This window comes from Vigna unguiculata, chromosome 7, assembly GCF_037176805.1.
Source record: "Vigna unguiculata cultivar grain cowpea cultivar isolate G323 ecotype 2 chromosome 7, ASM3717680v1, whole genome shotgun sequence".
Classification (NCBI taxonomy): domain Eukaryota; kingdom Viridiplantae; phylum Streptophyta; class Magnoliopsida; order Fabales; family Fabaceae; genus Vigna; species Vigna unguiculata.
The window spans coordinates 38,173,147-38,199,502 of NC_140798.1; the positions used below are offsets into that span (position 1 = coordinate 38,173,147).

Consider the following 26,356-nt stretch of genomic DNA (forward strand, 5'->3'; position numbering starts at 1 on the left):
AAAGTATATTAATATTATTATAATAAAGTCATTATTATTATTAATTACTAATAAATTTATTTTTAATTATCATAATAACCTAATTAATGTTTTTGAGATGTTATTTAAATTTAAAAAATAAAAAATAAAGACTAAAGACATGTTATATACCATAAGATATGTGTAGTATGATTGTTACACGTATACTGAGACTATTACACGTGCAACACATGCAGAAGATGATCTATTGATTTTGAAACTCAGAATTTTGAAATGCAGAAACAGAGACCCACGCGCGCACCATATTTCGGAGTTTTCACCCGTTAATCTGCTACTATTTCACCACTCTTAGTTTAGTAATATATGTGAATAAATGCGCATATAATTAATTATATAGTTAAATTTTTTATTATAATTATAGCTGATTATATTAACTTTAATAATTCTTTGAGATATTATTACATTTTAATTATAAGTTTATTTTTTGTTTATTTTATTTTACTTATTTTATTGTAAACATTGAAAATTTATATATGCGTTTATAATTTTTATCATAATATTTTAAATTGTAATATTTTTTATTATTAACATATCAATGAAATATTAATTTTAATTCAAAAAATTATTTATTTAATTTAATTTTCTTAAGATATTTTTATTTAAAGTTGACATAATTTAAATTTAAGACCGAAGAAATGTTGAGTAAGCAACTGAGGAAACAAATAAATATCGAGAAAATAAAAGACTTATAAGCAAGAAAAAAAGGAAGGATTGAAAGAGAAAATTTTTTGAATTTTTTTTAAAGGAGGATAATATAAGAAAAAATAAATAAAACAGTTTTACCTACTATATTATTAATAAAGTTTGCATAACAAATAAAATAAGATTTTTTTTATATCTAGTTATACATAATGATAAACAATATATAATATTAATAAATACTAATTAATATTATGAATAATAAATAGACATATTTATAACCAAATAGTTTTCCATTTCAATAAATTTTTCATTTATTTTATCTTCTTTTCCTTTTATTTATTTTATCTATACCAAAATAATTTTAAAAAGTAAAATTTTTTAATCATTTATAAAACTGTTTCACTACACATATATTTTTTTTATCTAAAACCAAACATAACATTGAGTAAAAAGAATTGTCAAATATACAAAAATTAAAATTGATATAAACTTGAAAAAACTTTAGTTGAGTTAGGTGATAAATTTAGTAGGATAATATGAAGAGTAACATTATAAAGGGTAAAATTGACTATGTACTTGGTAACTCTGGTTACAAGGTACATGTATGTGTGGTTGAGTAGTGGATTACAGAGATAGACCTCGAAGAACTAAATCACAGTGAAAGGTAAAAAATCAAATTAAACGGAGAAAAAAAGAGACGTTGTTGGAATTGGATAGGGTTACAGAGCACAAATTGCATTGCATCAATGTCTTTTTCCTTTTTGCCTTTTAGTTGTGTATTATTAATTATTAATACCAGTTTAATTCTATCCAGAAATTACATTTATATACCGTAATGATGCTGGTATATGAGTTTTAAAAAATGATATACAAGTACATAATTTTGTTTAAGCATAAACATACACCGTAATATATATATATATATATATATATATATATATATATTGCTTTTGTTTTACTTAATGTTTATTTGATACTTTTTAAATTAAAGAATTCTTTTACTATTCTTTTTTATTTTAAATATTAGGATTAACTATATTTTTAGTTATTAAATTTTAATACGAAATTAAAATTTGGTTTGATATGAAATTTTAATATATTTTAGTTTCAAAACTTTTAAAATGAATCAGTATACTCTTTTAACTGAATTACGTATTAAATAATTTTATGTTAGTATTTAAGTTGTTTACATAATTTAAAACATTTTTATTCAATATTTTCTGAAAAAATACATTTGACATGTAAAAAATATTTAATGTAATTAGACTAAAATGACTATATCTATTCATTTTTAAAGTTTAGGAACCAAATATATTAAAATTTTGAAACAAACGAAATTTCAATTTTATATCAAAATTTAGGGACTAAAAACATAATTAATAATAAATATTATTATTTGATAAAGCTTTGGACACATCCTAAACTTTTGTTTTTCCTTAGGATTTCAAATTTCCTTGTTTTGCAAGAAAAGAAATTATGAAATAGGTAGAGACTAAAATTTAAATTATCTTTTAAACAAAATATAAAATTGTATCTATTGACATATTTATTTAAAAAAATCATCATCATTTTATATCTCTATACTATTTTTTTAAAATAGTGTAAAGATATACCAATATTTCAATTTAGATCATGTATATATTTATAATACTTTGAGATATTTTATTTTACCGATATTTATTAATAAAGAATCTAATATATATAATAATAATATTTTTACAATAAATATAATATATAATTTTTTGTATTTTTTATGTTGACAAATTGAATACAAAATTAAATACATGTAATTTTAATTTGGAATCATAACAATAATATAATTATCATGTTTTAAAAAAATATCATAATTTTTTAATATATATATATATATATATATATATATATATATATATTATTTTTAAGATAAACATATAATATCCCATACATATATAATATCAATCCTAACTTTATACAATAATGTGAAATCTGACATCAGACTAATACACTAAGTAATAATATTAGTAAATACAATGATAATTACATAAAATTCTAGAAAAATATATACAATTAATTTAATTATCATATTTAATTTTTATTATTTTGTAACTATTATATCATTATTATTATTAGTTATGACATCCTTGCTATTTTATCACATATGAAAAAGGATAAATATCACACATACAACACAATAAAAAATATCATGGAACATTCTCACAAAAATGCAGGAATATTTATATTTGTATATTTTTATTCAAATACTCATTAAAAAATTTTAATTGATTTTCTTAAATAGTTATTAATTATGTGATAATTGAAAAGACAGAAAATTATGGATATGATTAAGTAATATCATAAATATCATCAATTTATAAAATTATTTATATTATGTATTACTTTGGACTGATAGTCCAAATTAAATATAACAATCCATTTGATTTGATAGGCAACCAAGACAGGAAAAATAAGAAATGGAAACTGAATTCTTAGAACATGTAAAAAAAACAAACAATTGAATTAAATGTTTTCTTAAACAAATAATTTAGTTGCAGTTTTATCATTTGAATAATTCAACATTCAATGAATTGTTTTAAAAAAACATTTAATACATTTTAATGAAAATAAATTTATTAATAAATTAAACTCACACTTCTTCTCTATATTAAATTTACACTGAATATGTAGTTCACTCAATTAATTCAAATCTTAAAATCAAAAATCAATCAACCTCTTTTATATTGAAATGTTAACCTACAGAGTATGGTTATATATATATATTTAAATTTATCCAATATATTATGTTTTTATTTTACAATAATTGTAATATTTTCACTTGTTAACAAAATTATTCATCTGTATTAGTCTTGGCAAATAATACTTAAAAAGTATAAATAAAATAATAAACTCACACACAAGACAACACCAATGGTTGAAATTCAATGTGATTACATTTTCAAGATGAGAATAAAATAATTAAATATTTTAGTGTATTATCCAAAAGATTAACATGTTAAATATTTTTTATATAAATAGATATTACATGTTATGTCATATGTAATAAGATGTTTAATTAGTATGTAGATATTTTGTTCAGAGATTTATTATCAAAATAATTTTTACTGCAAGCTTAGTTAATGAAATTATTTAAATATAAATTGAAACAGAGGAAAATTTATATTTAAATTTTATTCAATAATATATCATGATACCTCAATATTTCAAAATTTTAGAAATTAAATATTTGTAAATACGTTTTTTATTTTAATATAACTGTTTGAAATAAATTAACAATCAATAATTAATTTAATGAACGTTTACAATTTAATTGATTTCAGTGCGTATTTAATGTATACGGACAAATTTGATATTAAATAAAAGAGTGAGATTTGTGTTGAAATTAAGGTAATATATATATATATATATATATAATAATAATAATAATAATAATAATAATAATAATTTAGATAAATTAAAATGAATAATAGTAAAAATAGCAAAAGTGAGGTTAGAGAAAATAACCTTTTAGTTTGTATTTATTACTCTCTTTTATGGGTATGTATTTCATGAAAACATTATATGTGTTAATATATTCAATTTAATACAACATTTTCAAAATCTTTAAACTTTGAAATTGTTTGTGTATGAATATTTGTGTTTTTGAGTAGTTATAATTGTTATGTGTGAATAGTTGTGTCTTTGAGTAGTTGTAATTTTTTCTCTATGAATACTTGTGTATTTCACTAAACATGAATGTGTATGAAATGTTTTTATATCAATAATGTATTTTCCTCCACCGGAAGTATTAAAAGATATTAGTTTTATGTATAATTGAAAAAAATATTTTTCAACTTATATTATATATATATATAATTTATATATTGTTAAGTATAATATTGATAAAATGAATTAATTTATAAAAAATTATACAAAATATTAATCATAAATATTATAAAACACAATTTTTCATCAAAATAATTATAGTGGTTTATGTTTACCTGTTAAAAATCAATGTAAAAGTAATAAAAGGGGTAAAAATAGTTATAAAATATAATATAACTGTTTACAAATTTAGATATAAGAAAAATGTACAAAATTATACAAAATAGTTATAAAATATATACAAAAGAAATATAATTTTGTTCACACAAAAATGCACACCATAACCTTCTAACCTTATAAAATACTGAAGAATAGTAAGAATTTGAATTTGTATAAAACTAAAATAGGATAATTTTGTAAGTTTGAGAGTTTGAGCAAGTAAGAATAAACATAGTTGGACTCAAAATTATTGGTGTGAGGAGAACACAATCAAACAGGATAACAATGACAAGGATGGGCCACAGATAAGAAATATGCTGAGGATGGTCCCAACTTATTTCCTCACGACAATAAAAAGAAGTAAATAATCTATTCACTTCCAATATCGAAAACAGTAAATAGGTAAAAGAGAAAAAAAGAAAACCCAATCATGCGGTTTCCCAAAAAGCCCTATTGAATCCATATCTACATTTAATTATTTATTCATATGCAGTAATGTAATCCAACTAAAGAAAAAAAATCCAAACAAAAGTAAAGGGTTGGATTTTTATTTTTTAGATGCTGAGTTTCAAAAGAAACAGCAACACAACATAGCACAGCACAAAGACAACCTTAATTTTCATTTTCGGAGGAATTATTAAAAGAAAAAGAAATTAGAAAATCTAAATCCCTGGAAGGCACGAAGTGTTAGAATTTCTTGTCATTGAAGGTACCCTCTTTTGTTGCTTGACCCTCAATCAAAGACCCATCTTTTCCGTTTGGCGTAGGGAACTTCAGCACTGAAGCCCTAATCACCACATCACCCCTTTGCTCTTTCTCTTCCAACCGCATGGGTCGCGAAACTGTGTTCCTTCCAGCCCCACCAACCACTACCACCACTACAGTGAATCCAGTGGCAGCACCCGCTGCACCACCTACCTCTCTTGCTCCTGGTTTCAGGTTCCACCCAACTGACGAGGAGCTTGTTATCTATTACCTCAAGCGCAAGGTTTCTGGTAAAAGTTTCCGATTTGATGCTATATCCGAAGTGGACATATACAGGAGCGAGCCCTGGGACCTAGCAGGTCATTTCTTTCCCCTAAAGAAATTGCTTTTCTCACTTCTTTTTGCTTAAATTTGGAATTTTTACTGTTTTATTTTGATGGGTGCGTGTTTTGCTTGGTTTCTTGGCTGCTTCACTTTAATGGATTTTTTTTGGGTATTTTCAGTTTTCTGATGTTTTTTATTTTTGACAACGGGGTTGAATGTGTGTTTAGATAAGTCGAGGTTGAAGACTAGGGACCAAGAATGGTATTTTTTTAGTGCATTGGACAAGAAGTATGGAAATGGTGGGAGGATGAACAGGGCTACTAACAAAGGGTATTGGAAAGCCACTGGAAATGATCGGCCAGTGAAGCATGACCAAAGGACTGTGGGACTGAAGAAAACTTTGGTGTTTCACAGTGGCCGGGCTCCTGATGGAAAGAGGACTAATTGGGTCATGCATGAGTACAGGCTTGTTGATGAGGAGTTAGAGAGGGCTGGGACTGGATCCTCTCAGCCTCAGGTGAGACTATAGAATTAATTTTAAAAATTGAAGCCTGAGATGACCCCAAAATGTATGTATTTGTGCTGTTTCAATGCTGCAACTGGGGTTCTACCTGTTTTCTTGGTAAATTAAGGATATTAGCTTAGTTATTTTATGAGGTTCCCAAACCAAAATTGTATGACACTTAGGTGCAGGTTTCTGAGCTTTGTTCTTTAGTAAATGTCAAAAGAATAGTTTGCTATGTACTGCACCATGGACATTGTTATTGATTGTGTTACACATGGTTAATAATTTTTGTGCATTTCTCTTCTGGATGGAGAAGGATGCGTATGTTTTATGTAGAGTGTTTCACAAAAATAACATAGGACCTCCAAATGGGCAACGATATGCACCTTTCGTTGAAGAAGAGTGGGATGATGCATCTGGAATGGTTCCAGGGGCAGACCCTGTGCATAATGGCTCTATCGCCCACCAGCCACATGTTGAAGGCAACAATGGTGTTTTATGCGCTGAAGGGAGAAATGGTGTTCTACAGGTTAGTTCGCTCCTAGTTCTTCGGGTGTATATTATATTACTAATGATTAATTTTTTGGATTTGTGCTGAATAAATTTGTTGATGCCTTACATTTAATTTATGCGCAACCGTTGAATGTTTATTTTAACTGTTATCAGTGGTGAATGTTTATTAAAAAAATACTGTTGTGCATGACAAATGGCCAAAATTCTACCATATAAACATGCTCCATTGCAGCTTCTAGTACTGTAATAGCAGACCTCCTTTCACAAATTGCCTATGGTGATAAGCTTACAATCTGCTGCATCATCCTAGCTCTGTTGTATTTTTTAGCCTTCCATGTCAAGGGAGACTCTTTATTCTTTAAATTCATTGCATCTCCCTTTCTGCCATAATATTGAGGAAAAGAATAGTAGAATTGATAACCGGTCCGTCCGTTTCGATTTAATATGTCGGCTCCAGTTGTAAATGTGCAGTAATAATGTTCCCCACTTTACTTCGATATTTTGTCCGGTTTTATCCTTTATTCCCTTGTTGGATTCTTTGTCCTTTGTATTCCTTCACTTTCTTCATTGCCGTATTAATGTTGTATTAATTTTTTTTTTCCATAATAAAAAAATATACAATAAGCTATAAGGTATTTAAGGTATTTGTCGTATTCTCTTTTATATATATACATACACACACACACACACACACACATATATATATATATATATATATATTATATTGATTTAATGGATTTTGCTATTCCTTTTCTAATTGACCTAGATTTTGAGCTCTGAAAATCAATCCATGCACTAATACAATTTTAGTAGGTACTGTTGTTTGATTTTCAAGTGAAACAACTCTTCTTCTTTCTCTGTTCATTTAACTATTGCTTGAGTGGCACAATTTTTCATCTTGAACGCTGAATGTTCGTCGAGCTTTCTGAAATAGGTGATTGCTTTTTCTAAATTCTGTATTCAACTTCAGAAGAATCTTGCAACATAAAAGCTTGCATTTTATAGATAAGCAATTAAAAGAAAAGAGTGACTCAGCTGGCAAATTTCATGTGTTTGGCTTATCTTATTTCGGATGGATAACGGCTTACTATTGCCAGATTTCCAAGAGACCTTTTGAGGAAAATGCAATTACTTACCCAACATAATTTGTTTCCAAACAGGCACCAAGCTCTGTTTGGGTTACACATGGTGTATGTGGTTCAAATACCACTGGAACCTATTGTCAAAATCAGGAACCAGGAGATCCATAAAACATTATTTTTGCATATACTTTGGTCTTTGATGTTGAAATTCACGATGCTCATTGTGGAAGTGACATTGTGGAAACCTGTGCTATTTAAGAGTCTGTGTGAGATCATGGGATTCTTTAAACTACCAGTTCCAAAGACAATGGGACAGAAATGAGCAAGCGCGAATTTTAGAGTCGAGGGCCATTTTAGCTTGAAAAAGGGATCAAAATGATAGATCTTGAATTTGTGAGTACATTTGTAGGAAATAATCTGTTTCACTGACTTTACTCTTCTTGTGAAGGCGTGAACCTTTTCAAGACAAAACAAGATGTGGTTGTCACTTTGTCCAAGTCCATTGATTTAGTTGGGCATGGTGTTGCCATCAACAAAATGATAAAGAAGTTGCAGCAAAGTTCTAACAGCAAATGGTCATGGTTCGGTAACCTTAATCCACAAATTGGCCATAGAGGATGAATAAAGAGACCCATTTTGCACCATTGGAATCAATTTCCAAATAATTTTCTTCTTTATGAGTACATTTGTAGGAAATGATCTGTTTCACTAACTATACTCTTCTTTGGAAAGGTGTGCACCCTTCCAAAGACAAAACAAGATATGGTTGTCACTTTTGTCCAAGGCCATTGATTTAGTTGGGCTTGGTGTTGCCATCAACACAATGATGAAGTTACAGCAAATGGTCTTGGTTCAGCAAACTTAATCCTTAAATTGGCCATAGAGGATGAATAAAGAGATCCATTTTTTTTGCAGTGGAGTCAATGTCCAAATATCTTTCTACAGTGGCAGAAATTTAAAAGCAACCTCTCTAGCACTACCAACAAGTCCAACATTGAGAGTCCTAATTGTGAGTTTGTGACACCTTTTAAGTTTTGTGGTTTCTTTGTGAGGGTGTACATATGTAGGAGTTAGATTGGTCAGGAAAAGTGACCATTGAGGAGGAATTGTTCCATCACAGAAGGGAGAAACTCCATAAAAGGTTTGATACTATCTACAATTAGCACATCAAGGGTTCTGGTAGTTACAAGTTTGAATCTTGCATGAATAGAGAATGTTTTTGTTGGTGGCACAATAAAGAAGCCTTAGGTAGCTCATCTTAAATGTCATGAAACCAAGTTACCTAATGACTTTAACAAACGACAGTGTTAGAGGTGTTGGTATGGTTGTATGTCAGTAACCAAGAACTGAAAAGAGAGAGAAAAGAAAGATTTGTGTTGAAAAGAACAAGAAATAGGAGAGCACTCTCCTCCAAGGGTTTCCCAACACAGATTTCTCCTTTCACAAAGAGCTAATGCTCAATCTACAAAAGTGAACCTCATTCCTCCTTCTCACAACAATGTAGTGCTTGTGAATGGTGTTCTGCATACTGTTCACTTGACTTGCTAAACCTTGCGGAGATAGACTCTAATACGACTTAAAAAGTAAACTTTAAACCTAGTTCAACTTCATACAACTAACTTGTAATGTTGAGTTAGGTCTAAAACTCACTTTTGAACATGATATCAAAAGCCTATCTTAGCAAAGTCTGTTGGAGATACTGTACCACTTGTTATTGAATTTACATTTGATCACTTACAAATATGTAGTCTCAGATTTTAGATGTCGAGTTCTTAGCATGAGGTAGTGGGTTGGAGATTCCACATTAACTATTATATGAATAAATTATAGTATATAAGTGAGTTCAACCTTTACCTTAAAACTTGGTTTTGTGAGGTTGAGCTTAAAATCCACATTAATAAATTTATTTATTATTCTCCTTTGCTTAACTGTTGTAACAAAATCTCTAACTATTGTAAGTTGTAACAGCTCATTCTATTAGAATTTCCCCCCAAACGGGCTTTCTTTTTAACAGGGCCTCCCCTTTCAAATAGAACCTTGTCCTCATGGTTGAATTCTTGTAATTGTTCTTAAATGGTAGTTTTGTCCTCCAATGTTGCCTCTTCAAGTGTTTTTCCCTTCCCTTTTCATCCTCTCATTTCTTGACTTTCCAACATCACAATTTCTCCTTCCTTAGTAATTTGTTCACCTTCATCCAGGATCACAATCCTTGAGCCCTTTTTTGGAGCCCTCTTGGCACCACTCCATCCCCTCCTTGAAACTTGAGATTTATACCTCCATAAGAATTCCGTAACCCCCAAGGTTTTTTTCATTATTCACTGCTTCTTCAATATCAATGGCTAAACTCCATATTTCATCAAATCTTTTGGGTCATGTGGATGCACACTTTCCTTTCAATGTTTTGATGTAACCCTGCAAGAAAATACCCCAACAATTGTTTATTTGTGGTAAATGGAGCTTTAGCAACCAACAACCCAAACTCCTGAACATATAACTCCACACTTGTGTTTTGACTCAATGCTGCCAATCTCTTATATCAAACCTCTCCTTCAACCTCGAAACCTCCTTAATAACATGGTAGTCAATTCCTCCCAAGAAGGATTCTCAGAAACCTTGTGTCAATATTGGTATCATTGTACTGCATTTCCTTCCATACTGATGAATGCGAGCCTCAATTTCTCTCCTGCTTCACTTGTTAAATAAATTTCACCCTTGATGCACCCCAATGAGTCGTTTTCCTTCAAAGGTTGGTAACTCCACCTTCTTCACCCATGTGTGTGGAGCTTCTTCTTATTCATAAAAGGTCACCATCCCCCGTTTCTTTTGTTGTATTCTACCTTGTTTTTTTCCATCCAAATTTGTTAGCATCTCCTTTGTGTCATTGATGCCTTCTACACTATTGTTTTTAGGAGTGTACTCTCCTTGATTGTTGGTTGTCTGCTCAGTTTCTCTGTTGCGGATTAAAGTTGAGAATTTGGCTTCGTCTTGATCCATTCCTCTCCAATTTGGATTCAGCAGGTCACACCAATTTGTTAGGAACTAGGGATTGACAAGAGTAAGAAAAGAAAGACTTTTATTGAATAGAATGAAAGAACAAGAGATAGGAGATCATAGTTTCCTCCTAGGGTTCCCCTTCACAAAGGATTTCTTTTTTCACAAAGAGGTAATGCTCTGTCTACAAAATGTGAACCTCCTTTCTCCCTATTCTCACAACAAGTGTATCTATTATTCTCCTTTGCCTAACTATTCTAACAAACTTTCTAAGTATTTACTATTACTGGACTTTCATTCTTCTCTGATATACTATGGCTTTAGGCACAATATTTTCCTTCCTAGCAATATGATAAGGTATGATTTGTAATTAAGTACGATTGTGATTGTAATTACTAAAATTAAGATGTTGATTATGTACAAAATTTATTTGTTTTGTTTCCTTATTTACTTAGTTTGGGTTGCCATATTAAAAATTCCTGATTTGAAGGGCCCCTACTTAAGTATTCAAAACCTCCCTGCCTTCATGATGTTTTTTTGGCACGTTCAATGTGCCCTTAGAAGTGCAAACCAGCAAGGTAGCGGTATTAGTTTGATCTCCACTGTTGCCATTTCATCTACCGTTAGTGGTGGATGTTGAAATGGAATATTTGGGTTGCCAACACTTTAAAATTAAATATTTTTATTTTTATTTCCAGAAAAAATTTGGGCATAGAGATGTAATTTTTTTTTTAATTTGGGGGGGAGTGGTCATGGCCCCACCACTGTCTGCCTCCTCCATGATGAATCTACTTAATGACCCTACTAGGAGAACTGTCTTGTTAAGATTGATTTATTGTTGAAGTTTGGTTGTCATCAAAGTACTGACATGTCGTCAATTGCATGAAGAGCTCCAACTCTTGTTTGGTTGTACTTCCTTTGTTGATGTTTACAACCGCAATCATTGCACGTTGGACCCTTGGCTGCTGAGTCTGTTTACATTGGGTATGAATCTAGAAAAATGGGATACAAGTGTTATAACCCGTAGACTTTTCATGCCTTTGTGATTGTTTTACCATGGATGTAACCTACAAAGCTGTCTTTTACATTGGTCCTCGTATTCAAGTGGAGAGCCATCAGGATACTAAGTCTCAGAGATGTTACGCTCTCTCCTTATGGATACGCTAGTATTGACTCCTTAGGAAGAAGTTGCTATTGAAGAATCAACTGCAGATCCTGAAGAAGCAATTGCTGCATAGAACATGGGACAAATATAATTACCAAATGAAGCAGATAATATTGACAAATACTGCCAGCACTAGTATCTAAGAAGTAAAAAACAACTTGATATTAATGATTTGTTTGTGGAAAGAAAAGTGTTGTTGAGGCAAGTATAAATATCTCATTTTGTATGTACTAATACTCTTTCTGTACAACATTAGAGCTTTGTTTCAGCTATTGATTCTATCAGGAGTTCCAAAACTGTCCAAGATACCTGTAGGATGAAAATTGTGTTCAAGTCATGAATGAAGGTATGTGGAATTAGATGGATATACACTGAAATATCAATTTGATGATATATTGGGTTGATACAAGGCAGGCTGGTTGGAAAAGGGTATATCCAAACAAATGGAATAGACTATGAGAAGACATTTGTTCATTTACAAAGATGAATACCATTAAGATCACTCTATCATTGGTAGCTGACTTTGGATAGGACTACACCTTTATGATGTAAAAAATTGCATTTCTGCATGAAGACTTGGAGGAGGAGGTGCATATGGAGAATTGAACCGTGACAAGGTTTGGTAAAGTGGAAACATCAACTTCCAGAGGATTGTCATGTGGGAGTTTTACTATGATCTTTTGTGGAGTTTTCCTTCATTCCATCCCTGAGGATGAACATGTTTTCAAGGGTGGTTAATGATAGAAAAGAAAGGGTTAAAAGCAAATTGTAATAGTTGCAGCCTGGCCCAACTGTATTGGAGAGTACATTATGGTAGTTACTCTTCAATACATTATGGGTAATCAACCATTCTTGTAACCAATTCTTGGTAGCTCTGTTTCTGAATAAAAAAACTTCGAAATTCTTCATCTCAGAATTCCCTATTTCCTTCCATAGTTCTTTGAATCTGAAATTCCTATAACTATTGTAACACCCGAATCAGATTATGTACAATTTTAATTTGTGATTTGTTTCCTTGATTAGGTTAGCAGCATTTCGATTTATATCTGTGTATAAATTTTTTATATTGCAATCAAGAGAAACAATTCAATCTTTCCTCTCTTCTCTAATTACAAGTAGGGGTCTTGCATGTCTTTGTGCTAGGAGGTTTAGGGGCATGATATGCAAAGACTTCTAAGGCTTTGAGTGGTTGCTGGAAATCCAGTAACAAAGAAAACTTTAGATCAGACAAAATCCGAAGTGTTTATGAAAAAGGGCCATTGATTGAATCTTGAGCTCACTATAATCGCTCTTTGGATGTGTTAAAAAGGACTCTACAGTTTGTGTGTGTAATGAGGAAGGTTGTGAATCTGCGGGAATCATGTATTCAAAGTGTATTTCTTATTTGATTCCACAGGGCAGGAAATCATCATTAGGTTCGTAGCACCCTTTTAAGACTGGTTTCTAGATTTCATTATACTTTTATTTGATTTGATTAAAAGTCTGGTGCTAATTAATGAGTGTATGCTCTGGTCATATCGTATCAATGCATATCATATATCAATCAATATTATATTACTGTTCTCTCCTTCATTCCTTCTCTTCCTAAATTCCTGTAGTTTCAAAAGCTCCCAAAATGGCAACATGAGAAACAGCCATAGTCACCTTTCTACCACAAATAACATTTGAATTGTTAGTTAGTCACCTTTCTATGAATTGCATCTCAGTTATGTATGCTATTTGGTATGATGGATCCAAGATGCCTGAGTAAATCAGCTTGTATTATGTTATGATCTTCACCTTTGTTTTCCTCTTCTCTGGATTGGAAGTTACTGTTATATGGTGATATATTTTATGGTTGGGGTAATTCATAATCGTTGGTTTAGTAGTTTGATGATGATGTTGTTGATTTTATTAGAAGTTTTAGCTTCTACGTTTTTTGTGCTTCTATCTGCCAACATTGATCCACTGATTTGGAACTTGGCTCATCAAATATGTATTTTCAAGTATGTGTTTTAGTAGTCTTTCTTGCTTTGTAAGATTTCCAGTTTTAACAACATATTAAAAGACTAGTGACTCAATTGTGGATGGTGGAAGTTTGTTTGTAATATCTGTTCGAGCATATGCTGTGTTTTGTGAGAAACAGTTCAAGTTCTTATTGTTGCATCACAATGCAGCTTCTGTTTTATGAAGTCTTGATGTGTGACAATTGTAGCAACCCTTCACTCTTGAAAATCTTAATCGAGGATCTGAAATTTGATGATCTCAAGTTACTGATTCTGTTTTATGTGCTGTTCCCTGGTTTCACATTCGGTTGTGTTCTATTGCAGGACACTCAATCTATCAACAAAACTCCATTTGATGTGAACAAGCTTCCTATAGAAACTCAAAATCTTCTAGCTGTGTGCAAGAGGGAAAGCATGGCTGAGTATCCATCTCCTGAAAAGGATGATAATAATTGTAAGCAAGTGGATGAGTACCCTTCACCCCAAACAGACAATCCAAAGCCTTTCTCTCTAATATACAAACGAAGGCGGCATAACTTGAACTCCAACCACTCTAATGTTTCTGGAGATTCAATCCGAACCGGTCAGGATCCGTGCTCCTCTACAATAACTACTGCAGCAACAACACTCCCAACCACCACTGCTGGTGCTGCCACCACCAACTCTGCACCGAAAAAACATTTTCTGTCTGCACTGGTGGAGTTTTCCCTGCAAGAGTCCCTTGAATCTAAGGAAAGTCTTGCACTGGTTAAGGCACCGGATTTTGACGCTGAAAACCTTGAGTCATCCATGTCTCCGAGCTGTATCAAGTTCATCAAGGACTTGCAGAACGAGATGCATAAGATTGCAGTCGAAAAGGAGACAATGAGGTTTGAGATAATGAGCGCTCAAGCGATGATCAACATCCTCCAGTCTCGTGTTGACATTCTCAGCAAAGAGAATGAGGACTTGAAGAGAATGGCCCAAAAACCTTAGAAATTGGCAATGCCTGCTCTTGTATCAGTTTAAGTTAGTTACAGCTGAGTAATGAAGCTCGGTGTTCGGGACATTTTATTTGAGTAAGGATTTTAGTTCATTTCTATGGCTTAAACTTGTCAGTGTTACAATCCCAAACTTGTCATTGTGTATCATATGACTTTCAATTTCCCATTGTTGTGACAGTGCCAGTGTTAGTTATTGCTTCTCAGATTCAATAGATTAGCACCTCAATCTGAAGCTGAAATTTTATGACGTTCATTCCATTGAGTCTTAAGGAGGTTGCACAAATCATATTTCAAGTGATGAGAATGTTTTTTAACACCTTAAAAGTTTACATCACAAAAAAAACTTGTGAAAATTATCTTAAAATGATTGTGAATGACTTTCTCATACATGGTATTTAGAAGAAAATGTAAAGTGACTTAAAACTATCAATAAATTTTTCATGTGCCTGGCCATCACAACGAAAGACGAAATGGGATTTGATAAAAATCCATGGAGCAGCTTCCCATTACTATTATTCAAGGAAAATAATTGAAAAACTTTCCTTTTATTAACAGTTTAAAGGGGGGTTTTAATGTTCAAGGATGACTTAAAATAGTTTTTAATTATTAAAAGTTTACTTATATTATTTTATTATCTTATTTTAGAAACTAATTAGATTAATGCCTCAAACTAGCTCATAAAATATCCTACCAAACACACAAAAATTTTGATGGTTTACCGTTGTACATACTAAGCAAAAATGAAAGCTACCAAGAGTGAAAAAAAGAAGAAAAGAAATAGAACATTGGTGGATATGAATGTCATAAACCCTATTATCAAGTTAAAATGCAGGATCATACCTAAGCATGAACCAGGAGCCAAAGTACTAATAGGAAAATCTGATATGAGAAAAAAAAAACAGATAGAAAAAGTTAATGCAGGAGGAGGATCTATACCCAAGGTGTAGACGTGACTCGGAGATAGAGTTTCTGTGTTTGTTGTTTGGTTCCTTTCTTGCTGGATATGCTTGTGTATGTTGAATCAACTTGAAGTAAAAATGAGAGTATTTTGTGAGTTCAGTTTGTGAAAACAAACGAGAGTGCAGAGTGAAAGGATTCAAGAAAGAAAATTCTAGAGTGGTATTTTATAAGCTCTGTGATGAGTGGTGTGTTCTGATATCAATATATAGAAATAGTGTTTTCGTGGCTCAGTGACTGTTATCACATGATAAAGAAGAGACATAAGACTGTACCTGCAGTTCATATATATATATATATATATATATATATATATATATGCTAAGGTGTGGTAGGAGAGCTGCAGAATAGTGCAATGTTGGGCTAGAAAAGGAAACCAATGGAAAAAGAATTTTGTCTTGCACCCCAAATACCATGCACAACATCAACATTTTCTTTGTTTTCTGTCTCTGTTCACCTTTTCAGTGTTCAACATTTCAGCATTTTCACAAATGCAGAAAGGTTTAATTTCTTCCTGAGTTTAACAAAATCTTTTTCGAAAAGTACTGTTTTAAACAAATCACATAACTAAAGCTGTATTAAATATAATAAGATTTTCTTAACAAAAGCATGCATGACTTTCAGCGCTTGTTTAAAACTAAGCAAAACTGGAAGAAGTTTCTGAGTCTGAAATTGAGATTATCAAATTGAAATGATCAAATCTGTAATCCAGTTTTCTTTTTCTTCTATTTTCGTAAAGTAGAATCTCTTTCTTTCTGTTTCTGCATATATTTTTGTTGTTGTTTTTGCCACTTTAAAGATTGAAATATGGTCGGGTTCATTTTTTTTATTTGTTTTAAAAAATAAATGTTTATTTAATAAAATAAGTATATTTCTGTATTTTTTGTTGGTTTTATTTATTTTTATAACAAATAATTTTTTGTTTATTTTAATGATAAAATGTCATCAATATTGTCTCTCTGCTGTACAGTACTGGACTGCTAAAAGTGATTTATGTTTTATGCAGTTCATGAGATAGAATATGTTCTGTGAGCATAGAGAAGTATGACTTCTAAAGAAATTAATTGATGATGAAATGTTTGTATACGAAAATTTTCAATTAAAAAGGAAGGTATGAACTTATAATTAAATTTGAAATTGGTAATATCTATATCTGGACATGTGCAAGAAAAAATTAGAATTGATCACTTTGTGTACCTCATCTTAAAGATTGATTAAATAAAATTAAAAAAATTAATAATTGTCAAAGTCCAGTATCTTGGCCCAATAATGATCCTGTTTTGGACAAGTCGTTAAAATAAAATGAGAAAATGAGGACACTTTCTGACTATATAACATAAATTCATTTTAACTTTTTCTGAATTGTGAAATTTAAAAATAAAATAAAAAATTCAATTTTTACTTTCAAATTACATAATTTAAAAATATTTGAAATGGTACAATTTGAAAGAAAAAAAACCTTTCAGATAATACAATTTAAAATTCATTTAGTTTTTGAATTATATAATTTGAAATTTATTTAGCTTTTGAATTATGTAATTTAAAATTTATTTAACTTTCAATCTAAAATTTATCTAGCTTTCAGGTTACATAATCTAAAAGTTATTTTTAATTTTTGGATTGTATAATTTATAACTCATTTATAACTTTTTTATTTTTTCAATCCCAAAAGATGAAATTGAAAGTTTTGTTAATGTGGGACATAAGGAGGTGCAGGAAGAAAATACCATAATTAGTTTCTTTAATGATGGAAACTATTTGTTCTTCCTAATCTTAAAGTCTTCCCTAATTTTTTCTAAAATCTATACATATTAAAATAGAACGATCATTTACATTTTCCAACATCTGATACAGATAAACATCATGATTCTTCATAATTTTAGTGTGCAAAACTTACAAGTATTTGTAAATGAAGTAAATGTTAGGGGAATGAGTTACACCAAATATTATACTATTAATTTAATATATTTATATTAGATAATATATTAAAAAAAAACTTACTGTTATATTGAAAAAGGGGTATTAGAAACTTAAAATACAAAGAAAAAAGATTATCAAGTCCATTTTTTTTAATTGAGTTAGACCTCTCTTTTACCATAACTTTGATTTATTTGTTTTTTAAACAATATTAGGACTTTAATATTAATATTGTTGTGTGGTTGAGTCTCCCCTGTATTATTGCTTAGGATGTTAAAATGTATTGAATGAGACATTGAGGAATAAAATTATTCTGACTTAACTAATATTTAACTCATATAGAATATGATATTTAGGTGGTGTAAGTTGAAAAAGATTTCACATGATAAACGATATGATATAAAAAAATTAATACTAAAAGAATTAGTGAGGTTAATCTGAACATTAATCTTGTGTGTTCAAACACCTATGAAGGAATTGTGAACAAACATGACAAGTAGAGAATTTCGAATTCATTGGATACATTAGTTTCTCAAAAATAAACTATGCACAAGTGTGAGTTTTGAAGGACTGGTATGCATACCTTACTTTTATCGTTTTTAAATATATTAGTTCACCCAGATTTTGTTGATCATTAGTTTTTTGTTCTTAGTCATGATCGTATGTTAATTTATACATGAATAAAAGATGAGACCAGAATTTATCGAGCATAACAAGGACCATGATTCTTGTGTATAAAATTAGATAAATAGAGTTACCTTGTAGTCAAATAATGTATGCAAACATAAATTCCATCTTTCGCAAAACTTTAATATGATGATGTATTTTATGAATTATGACTTTAGTGTATACACTCTTTATATATATATATATATATATATATATATATATATTTTATAGCATGTAGTGTGTTTATTATGTTTCGTATAAATATTAAGGATGTTACAATTTTCATCATGCATACTGTTGTAGTCATTGTTATAACAACATTCATAGTCTATTATTATTTAAGAAAGTTAATTATCTTAATTTTGTAAGTTTCATATAAATTAATTGTCTAAACTTATTACTTCAAGTTGGGTCACGTAATTTGTGTCAAATATTTTAGAATATTTTAACCATACTTATCAATAAAGTATATAATTTATAAAATCGTGATACACTATAATAAAATATTTGAATGATGACCAATTTTAGTGAAAATAATAATAATTAGTCACTATATAGTGACCAAATTGATAATTAAAAATATTCCAAAAAATTATAATTGGTCTCTAAATTGATAATTTAAATATTTTCAATTATGAATTGGTTTTTAAAGTAGTCACTAACATTCGTTTTGACTACCAAAATAATTGGTCTTTAATTAAGAAATTTGGATTCACATATTAACACTCTTATATTTATTATATTTGTAAGAATTATTGTACAATTTTCAATATTCATATATCTCGTATATATCACATATCATATCCTATTATTTTAAAAATAAATGTATCGACGTATCAAATACGTGTCGTATCTTATACACGTATTGTATATATGCATCACAATTTATTATTAATATTTAAAATATTTTTTCCATTAATTTATCTTATTCTAAATAAACTCGTGTTAGCGATTAATTTATCTTAATCCAAACATGATTTTTTTTGTAAGTAACAAACATTCTCATATACACAACAATACTCATGACGTTAAGATGTGCTAAAGCTTAATTTTAGTTGACTATTAAAAGCAAATACACTGAATTTGACTTATAAGCTATCACAAGACTAATGTGAAATGAAGTCCTACGTTAAATTAAGCTACAATGCTTCAGTTATGGATAATGACGACTCTGCATGTTCTGAGGTGAAATTGTAAGCATGATCATAGAGAATGATTATTGAGTTTTAAGTGAGTTTTAAGCGTAATTTGGACTAATCAAATTACTCTATGTTGAGACATGACTCAAAAGTGATCATCTAATTAATGAATGTTCAACATATATTATTTTATGTAAATTATTTAGCATTATCAAATTTAATTCAGAATTTTCATTATTTGTGACAGATAAACTGAAAGGGTTTCTTTTTCTTTCTTATATTGATCGTAATAATTAAATATTTTTTCCCTAAATCATTCTACTGAAAAGATTAAACAAGAATTTTCATCCACAACACTAGGTTTTTCTTTGTTCTTTCTCTTCTGAGTCGATGCACTGCACAAGTTGCATCACTGAGCCAGTCCCATTGTGCCACCTATCCAACTTCCACACACTTACCACGTGCCATCATAGAATCTACCATTGTTATTTCTGTGCACATTCCAACCACCTAGAACCTTCTTCTACTCTCTTTCTTACTCATAATTTTCATTCTGTTTCATATCAAAACCCAAAATTTCGCTTATTCCTAAATCCCAATTCTCCCTCTTCACCAATCATAAACGAAAGCCCTAACCCCCAATTATCTTCTACTCCTTTTCTCTCTCAGCGATTCATCTCTCTTGAATCCAATTCATGGCACCTATGGGTCCCGGATTCCGATTCCACCCCACCGACGAAGAGCTGGTGGTGTTCTACCTGAAGCGCAAGATCACCGGAAATCTGTCCCGGTACGACCACATCGCAGTGGTTGATGTCTACAAGCTCGAGCCCTGGGACCTTCCCCGTTAGCATTTTGCCCTTTTCTGTGGTATCGAATTGTTAGCAATAGGGTTTGATTCCAAGGATTCAAAGTGTTTTTTAACTTATTTCGGTTTTTCAGCTCTGTCGAAGCTGAAGACCAAGGACTTGGAATGGTACTTCTTCAGCGTGCTGGACCGCAAGTATGGAAATGGCTCCAGGACCAACCGCGCCACCGAGAAGGGCTACTGGAAGACCACTGGGAAGGACCGCCCTGTGGCCCAAGGCGACCGCACCGTGGGCATGAAGAAGACCCTCGTGTACCACATCGGTCGAGCCCCACATGGCCGTCGCACCAATTGGGTCATGCACGAGTACAAGATGCTCGATGAAGAATTGACTCGTGCTGGCACAGTGCTGGTATATCTCCTTCTCTCTGTTTTTTTTTTTTGTCTTTGATTTGGTGTTTTATTGATACTTATTCTAGGTGAGGCTTTTTTTTTTGGGGGAGAAGGATGTGTATGTGGTATGTAGGATTTTCGAGAAGAGTGGTGCTGGACCAAAGAACGGGGCCAAGTATGGTGCTCCCTTGGACGAGAAGGAGTGGGATGTGGATGAGGAGAATGAGCAGAAGGAGGCGGTTCCTTTGCTGCCGACTGGTCATCATGTGGTGGCTCCCTTCACGGAGATTCCTCCAACCGTGGTTGCTCCTCCTTTGCCCGTGACAGATGCAGTGGCTCCTCCTGTGGTAGCAATTGATGGTCACTTTTGGGATGGTATCGGGGTGGCTCCTCCTACGGTAGCAACTGATGCTGATTTTTGGGATGATATTGGGGCCTTTTTGGAAACTAACGACCTTGAGGGGGTATGTATTCATCGTGTTGTATGTGTCCCAAATAATAGGGTTGATATGTGAGGAAATAGTCTATATAGGGCTTGGAATCATTATTTGTTTTTTCTTTAAATGGACGTATTAGCTGAATTTTCTGTGTGCAGGTAGGATGAGTTCTAGTTCCAAGGATTAATGTTTGTGTTATTGTTTTTATGTTTGGATTTATTTTTACATTGTCGGCTGTGGTGTCTTTTTTGTAATTATTTTCTTCTCGGACTGTGTGCAGGTATTTAATGTATCAATATTGTTGTGGGGCCTTTATTTGGGTTCCTATTTGCTCTAATGTTGTTTGTGTTGTCCTTTACGTAATATCGATTGGAAGAGGTCTTCTTGGTTTCAGTCCTTTTGGAGTTAGTATGTAGTATATATCGTTGGGCACAGTTTTGTTTTCCCTCAAGAGGATGCTGAAAACATTTTAGGAAAATATTGAGTGTGAAGTTTAGTATGATTTTGGTGCACACAGATCTATGTAGTTGTCATCATTCACTAGTATGTAGTCACGTCACTGGTTTTGTCAATATTACGGCTTTTCTAAACAATTTGTTTGGTTATTTATTAATTTTATTTATCCGTAAAACGTGTCTGCGGCTCTTGGTGTTTTTTTTTTTTTTTTAAGTTGGTTGGGTTGTTTTCTCTGAATGACTTGGTGTTCTCTAACTAAATAATGTCTTCAATATGCAGGAACTTGATTTGAGTGATATGAATGGGGGTGTTACTTTTCCATCATTGAACTTTCATCACGGGGAGTGTAGTACCTACGCTGAAAATTCCCAAGAACTCATCAAGGATCAGGAGCCATTGACGGGCATCTTTGGAATTTCTGGGCCTGAAAATGGCCAGCCTCTTGATATGGCTGAGCAACATGACATGGGCACAGGTTCAGTGAAAGATGAAGACAATGGTGAGCAGAGCGAAATTGAGAATCTTCTCAATTTCAATGATGCATTGGATAATATGGATCTGGATCTATATTTTGATGCCACCCAGATTCTTCCAACGGCTGATGATGAATCATTCTTGGAAACCAATGATCTTGCAATTGGGAATGAGGGTGATCTCGTTGAGGCTGATCCTTCTGCGAATGATATTATGCTAGACAAGTATCTTGCACTCCCTGATGATGATGATGATATTTGCAAATATATATCTTTCGATTATTCTCAGGTTCCAGAGATTGAAAACTCTAATTCCAACCAAGGATCACCTTTAACCCAGCAGGTTATGACAGACTCTATCTTTATAGTCATTTGCCTTGTAGATTTGTATTATAGCTGTATATTGAACATTTTTGGGTCATTGGTAGACTGTGGAGGGAGAAACCGCAAATAAAGCTGTGGTTGGTAAACATGATTCTGAAGCACAAACCAGCAATGAGGCTTTTTCTGTGCAGAATACAGAGGATGCAAAGTTGGCAGCACCAGGTAAAACTGCTGTTCACTTTACATCCTAGTTCGTCAAGGTTTTCTTTTATTGTGTACTCCCGTGCGCATAGTATGTTATCCACTCAAAATGTTATATTCTCAATTTTTTTTCATTAACTTAAGAAATTGTTTTTTTGGCAGGAAATACAAACCCATTTGTGAAGCAGGCCTATGGATGGTTAGCAAGCATCCCTGCGGCACCTGCACATGCTTTTGAGTTTCCAGCCAAGGACATTACTCCTGGTATTCATGGTGCAGCTCAGTCTTCCCATCCAGCGCATATAACTACAGGTATGATCAGCATAACAGACATTACTTTTAGAGGCAATGCGATGGATTGGCCCATGGGCAAAATTGGAGGATTTAACACTGCAATGTCTACTGAGTTTTCTCAATCGGATGTTAATTGTGCTGCTTTCATACCTGTTTCTGGCAAGACCGCATTTGTATTGTCACATGGCTGGATTTTTTTGACGGGTTTCTCAGTTCTTATTCTTTCACTTAGTTTCAAGATTGGAAGCGTCATGTATACTGGTAAGTGACTACAAAAAAGGTTGGATACTCCAGAATAAGCTGCAGTCATTAAGTATCATGTAGTGTTTTATGGTACTCTCACTCAATGACTAGGATCTCGTGACTTTGTAGATTTGTTTATGGTACCTTATAGTCGAACTGATCTATGCATTCTTCGTGGTAACTTATTCTCAGAGTTCCATCAGATAGAGTAATACCGTCTTCATTCATACGATTCCTTAGATATATTATTGTTACATACTTTTTCAATAGTGTAATAGATGCAAAGTTTTCTGACTGGTAGAGGCGGTCCATTATATATATAGATGAACATGTAATTTCATTCACGTATTGTATAGTCCGGAGTGGATCCTCTAGTTACAGTTAATGTTCAACCTGTATTTATACATCTCTTTTCTGTTAGACATTAAATGCGTGTGGGTTTATTTCATGTTCATTATGTACGGAAACGGTAATGGGTTTTTTCATGATTAATTTTGACACCACGATTTTGCAAAAAATTGGACTCGATTTGAGGTTTAATTTGGTAAATAAACACTTCGTTTCAATAATCTGTAACCAAAATGAATTAAATGAATTTACTGTGTATTTTCATACAATCCGTTGAAATTAAATATAAGGGGAGGAAGTTGCAATAATTGACAAAGGATCGAACCGCGTAAGTGTTATTAGTATATGACACTACTAAATGCATTTATAATACGAGAACTCGCACCTTTGAAAAAGAGTGAATCCGTCCACAAACACTCAAAACAAATTAATTTTTCGGTACTTTGCTATAATATTGAAGATACGAGAAATACTTAACGAGATTGAATATTTACTAAAATAAAATTTGAAGGATTTTATATTATTAAATTTCGTTTTCAAATGGGAGTAATCTTATTTTCTTTACAGGTGAAATATGATGTATAAGTAGTGGGTTTAAGTGGACATTTTATTTTTTTATCTTTATTTCAATTTTGGAAAAGTAGAGCAAAAGTCGAGTTTTTGATTAAAACATTAAACCGTATTAATGCAAAAGTATAGAGCTAATTAATAAGGGCCAGGGTATCAATTTTTAGTTTACGAGAGGGTTCTGATGGAAATTAGAGTTTATTTTTAAAATTTATAGGTGTTTATTTTGAAAGAAGTCACGTGATAAAGTTTTTAATATAATTAATATAAACAATGATATTTAATTTATTCAAATTATTTAAATATTATGTTTTCATTTTATTTTCTCATAATTATTTATCAATTCGGTCAAAAGTAGGTCCAATCCTACTTGATTCAAGGTGGATTCAAATTGACTTGGTTCAAAGTAGACCGAATCTAACTCAATCTGAGGTGGGATCGACTTAACTCGGTCTGAGATAGGCACGATTCGACCTAGCAGAATGTGGACTTGACTTTAACAATTTGATGTGAGTTTGTCACAACTCGACCAAACGTGGAGTTTGATTCGACTTAACTCAATCTAATGCAAATGCGACTTGCTCCAATTTGAGGAGGACCTAACTCAACTCAGCTTAAGGTTTGCTTGATTTAATTGAGTTAAGGGTGAGCCAAACACAGTTGAGTCCAAGATAAACCTAAATCGACTTGGTTAGAGGTAGGACTAATTCAACTTAGTATGAGGTAGACCTAACTTGATTTAGCCTAATGTGAGTCCAATTGACTTGGTTTCACGTAGACTAATGTGGGCTTAACTTGACTTGATCCGATGCAGGTCTATATTTCTTAGACAAAGTTAATTTGATCTCTTTTATTAAATTGGTGAATGCTATTTGAAAGGTATCACATGTCAAAATTTAAAAAGTGTCATTTGTTAAACTAGAAAAATTTCAAGATAGAAGATAATTTAAATTTTGACATATGACACCTTTCAAACGGTGTTAACATCAATTTAATGGAAGGAATTAAATTGACTCAGCTAAAAAATATTGTGACTCAATTGAGTGAAAAAAATAATAATATAAGGATCAAATTGAATCATAACCTTAAATTTGGGGACCAAATTAATAATTCAACCAAACAATTACCATATACATACATTTGTGGTAGAAATATTCATGGATACTATAAATTTATTTTATTGATATAAAGTTCTAAATATTCATGCATCAAGATTTGTACAATCATTTCGATACAAGACTAAATGTAAGGATCAACACTATGTGATGTAGTTGATAAATATAATAATGTCTCTTAAATGTGTTGAAGTTTGATCATAGATTTATATGCATAAAAAAAACATTCTTTGAAACGTCAATCTCTTAAATAAATATGAGTATTTTAAAAGATTGGTTATTGGTCTGTAGCTAAGAATCATCTCAAATTCATAAAAAATAAGGATCTATTATACATTATTCATTGTTTAATGTTGATGTATTGTTTTTGCTTTATGAACCTTTGTGAAAATAAAGAAAAAAAATACTAAATTTTTATTATTTATTTAGAAGGAGATTAAGTGAAAAAGAGAATTTTATGAATCTTTTTACAAAAGTGGTTGGAGACTCACGTCAATCAGAGATAAAATCAATTTAGAGTATATAAGTGGGTGAGACCTCCATTTTACAAATCGATTTTCTAGAATTGAGTTAGACTTAAAAATTTACTTCTTAACATAATATCATAGTCATTATTAGAACCTGTTCTAAAGAGGTTTGGATGTGTTGGAAGTCTCATTTTCTCCTAAATATCTAATTAACTTATGATATTTTTTTTAATTCAATATAATAGTAAGATTTATGTATATTTTTTTTAGACTTAATTGAGTTTTAAGTCTCTTACAAATTTGTATATTTTTAATTGAGTTTACTATTCATTTTTGTTTTGTTTTATTGAGTACTTTAAAATCTTATATTTGTCATTTGAGTTTCTATAGTTTAATTTTTCTCTTAATGGGTGATATTTGTTGTTAATTTCACAGTCATCTTACTTATTTGTTTTTGTTTGTGAATAAATGCAAGATTGTGTGATTATTATAAAATGATATTGTAAAACCATAATTTTCAGTGAGAACATGATTGTCACTACCTGTAACTTCAACCAAGAGATTGTGACTTTTGTTACTATTGATGTAATTAACGGC

The 26,356-nt window shown here is 31.3% G+C and overlaps 2 protein-coding genes across 4 annotated transcripts; both read left to right on the forward strand.

The window, feature by feature from the left end:
* The first annotated feature begins 5,278 nt into the window (after positions 1–5,278).
* LOC114191704 (NAC domain containing protein 50-like) lies at positions 5,279–15,204 on the forward strand. Its single transcript, XM_028081058.2, has 4 exons — positions 5,279–5,762; positions 5,955–6,244; positions 6,549–6,761; positions 14,293–15,204. The coding sequence occupies exons 1-4, from the start codon at positions 5,528–5,530 to the stop codon at positions 14,941–14,943; spliced, it is 1,389 nt and encodes a 462-aa protein (XP_027936859.1). The 5' UTR covers positions 5,279–5,527; the 3' UTR covers positions 14,944–15,204.
* A 4,946-nt stretch (positions 15,205–20,150) lies between these two features.
* LOC114191703 (NAC domain-containing protein 53-like) lies at positions 20,151–23,668 on the forward strand. 3 transcript variants are annotated; one of them, XM_028081055.2, is made up of 6 exons: positions 20,151–20,479; positions 20,576–20,853; positions 20,921–21,298; positions 22,007–22,543; positions 22,629–22,746; positions 22,888–23,668. In XM_028081055.2, the coding sequence occupies exons 1-6, from the start codon at positions 20,329–20,331 to the stop codon at positions 23,286–23,288; spliced, it is 1,863 nt and encodes a 620-aa protein (XP_027936856.1). In that variant the 5' UTR covers positions 20,151–20,328; the 3' UTR covers positions 23,289–23,668. The 3 variants fall into 3 exon arrangements, with proteins under 3 accessions (XP_027936856.1, XP_027936858.1, XP_027936857.1); XM_028081057.2 differs by having other exon boundaries at positions 20,153–20,503; XM_028081056.2 differs by having other exon boundaries at positions 20,153–20,479; positions 20,948–21,298.
* The last annotated feature ends 2,688 nt before the right edge of the window (positions 23,669–26,356 follow it).

Excerpts from the sequence above, each read along its gene's own strand:
- LOC114191704 (XM_028081058.2), top strand. The coding sequence starts at position 5,528 with ATGGGTCGCGAAACTGTGTTCCTTCCAGCCCCACCAACCACTACCACC. Across the intron at positions 5,763-5,954 it reads CGAGCCCTGGGACCTAGCAG|ATAAGTCGAGGTTGAAGACT; the intron begins GTCATTTCTTTC and ends ATGTGTGTTTAG. Across the intron at positions 6,762-14,292 it reads GGAGAAATGGTGTTCTACAG|GACACTCAATCTATCAACAA; the intron begins GTTAGTTCGCTC and ends GTTCTATTGCAG.
- LOC114191703 (XM_028081055.2), top strand. The coding sequence starts at position 20,329 with ATGGCACCTATGGGTCCCGGATTCCGATTCCACCCCACCGACGAAGAG. Across the intron at positions 20,480-20,575 it reads CGAGCCCTGGGACCTTCCCC|CTCTGTCGAAGCTGAAGACC; the intron begins GTTAGCATTTTG and ends TCGGTTTTTCAG. Across the intron at positions 20,854-20,920 it reads CTCGTGCTGGCACAGTGCTG|GTGAGGCTTTTTTTTTTGGG; the intron begins GTATATCTCCTT and ends TACTTATTCTAG.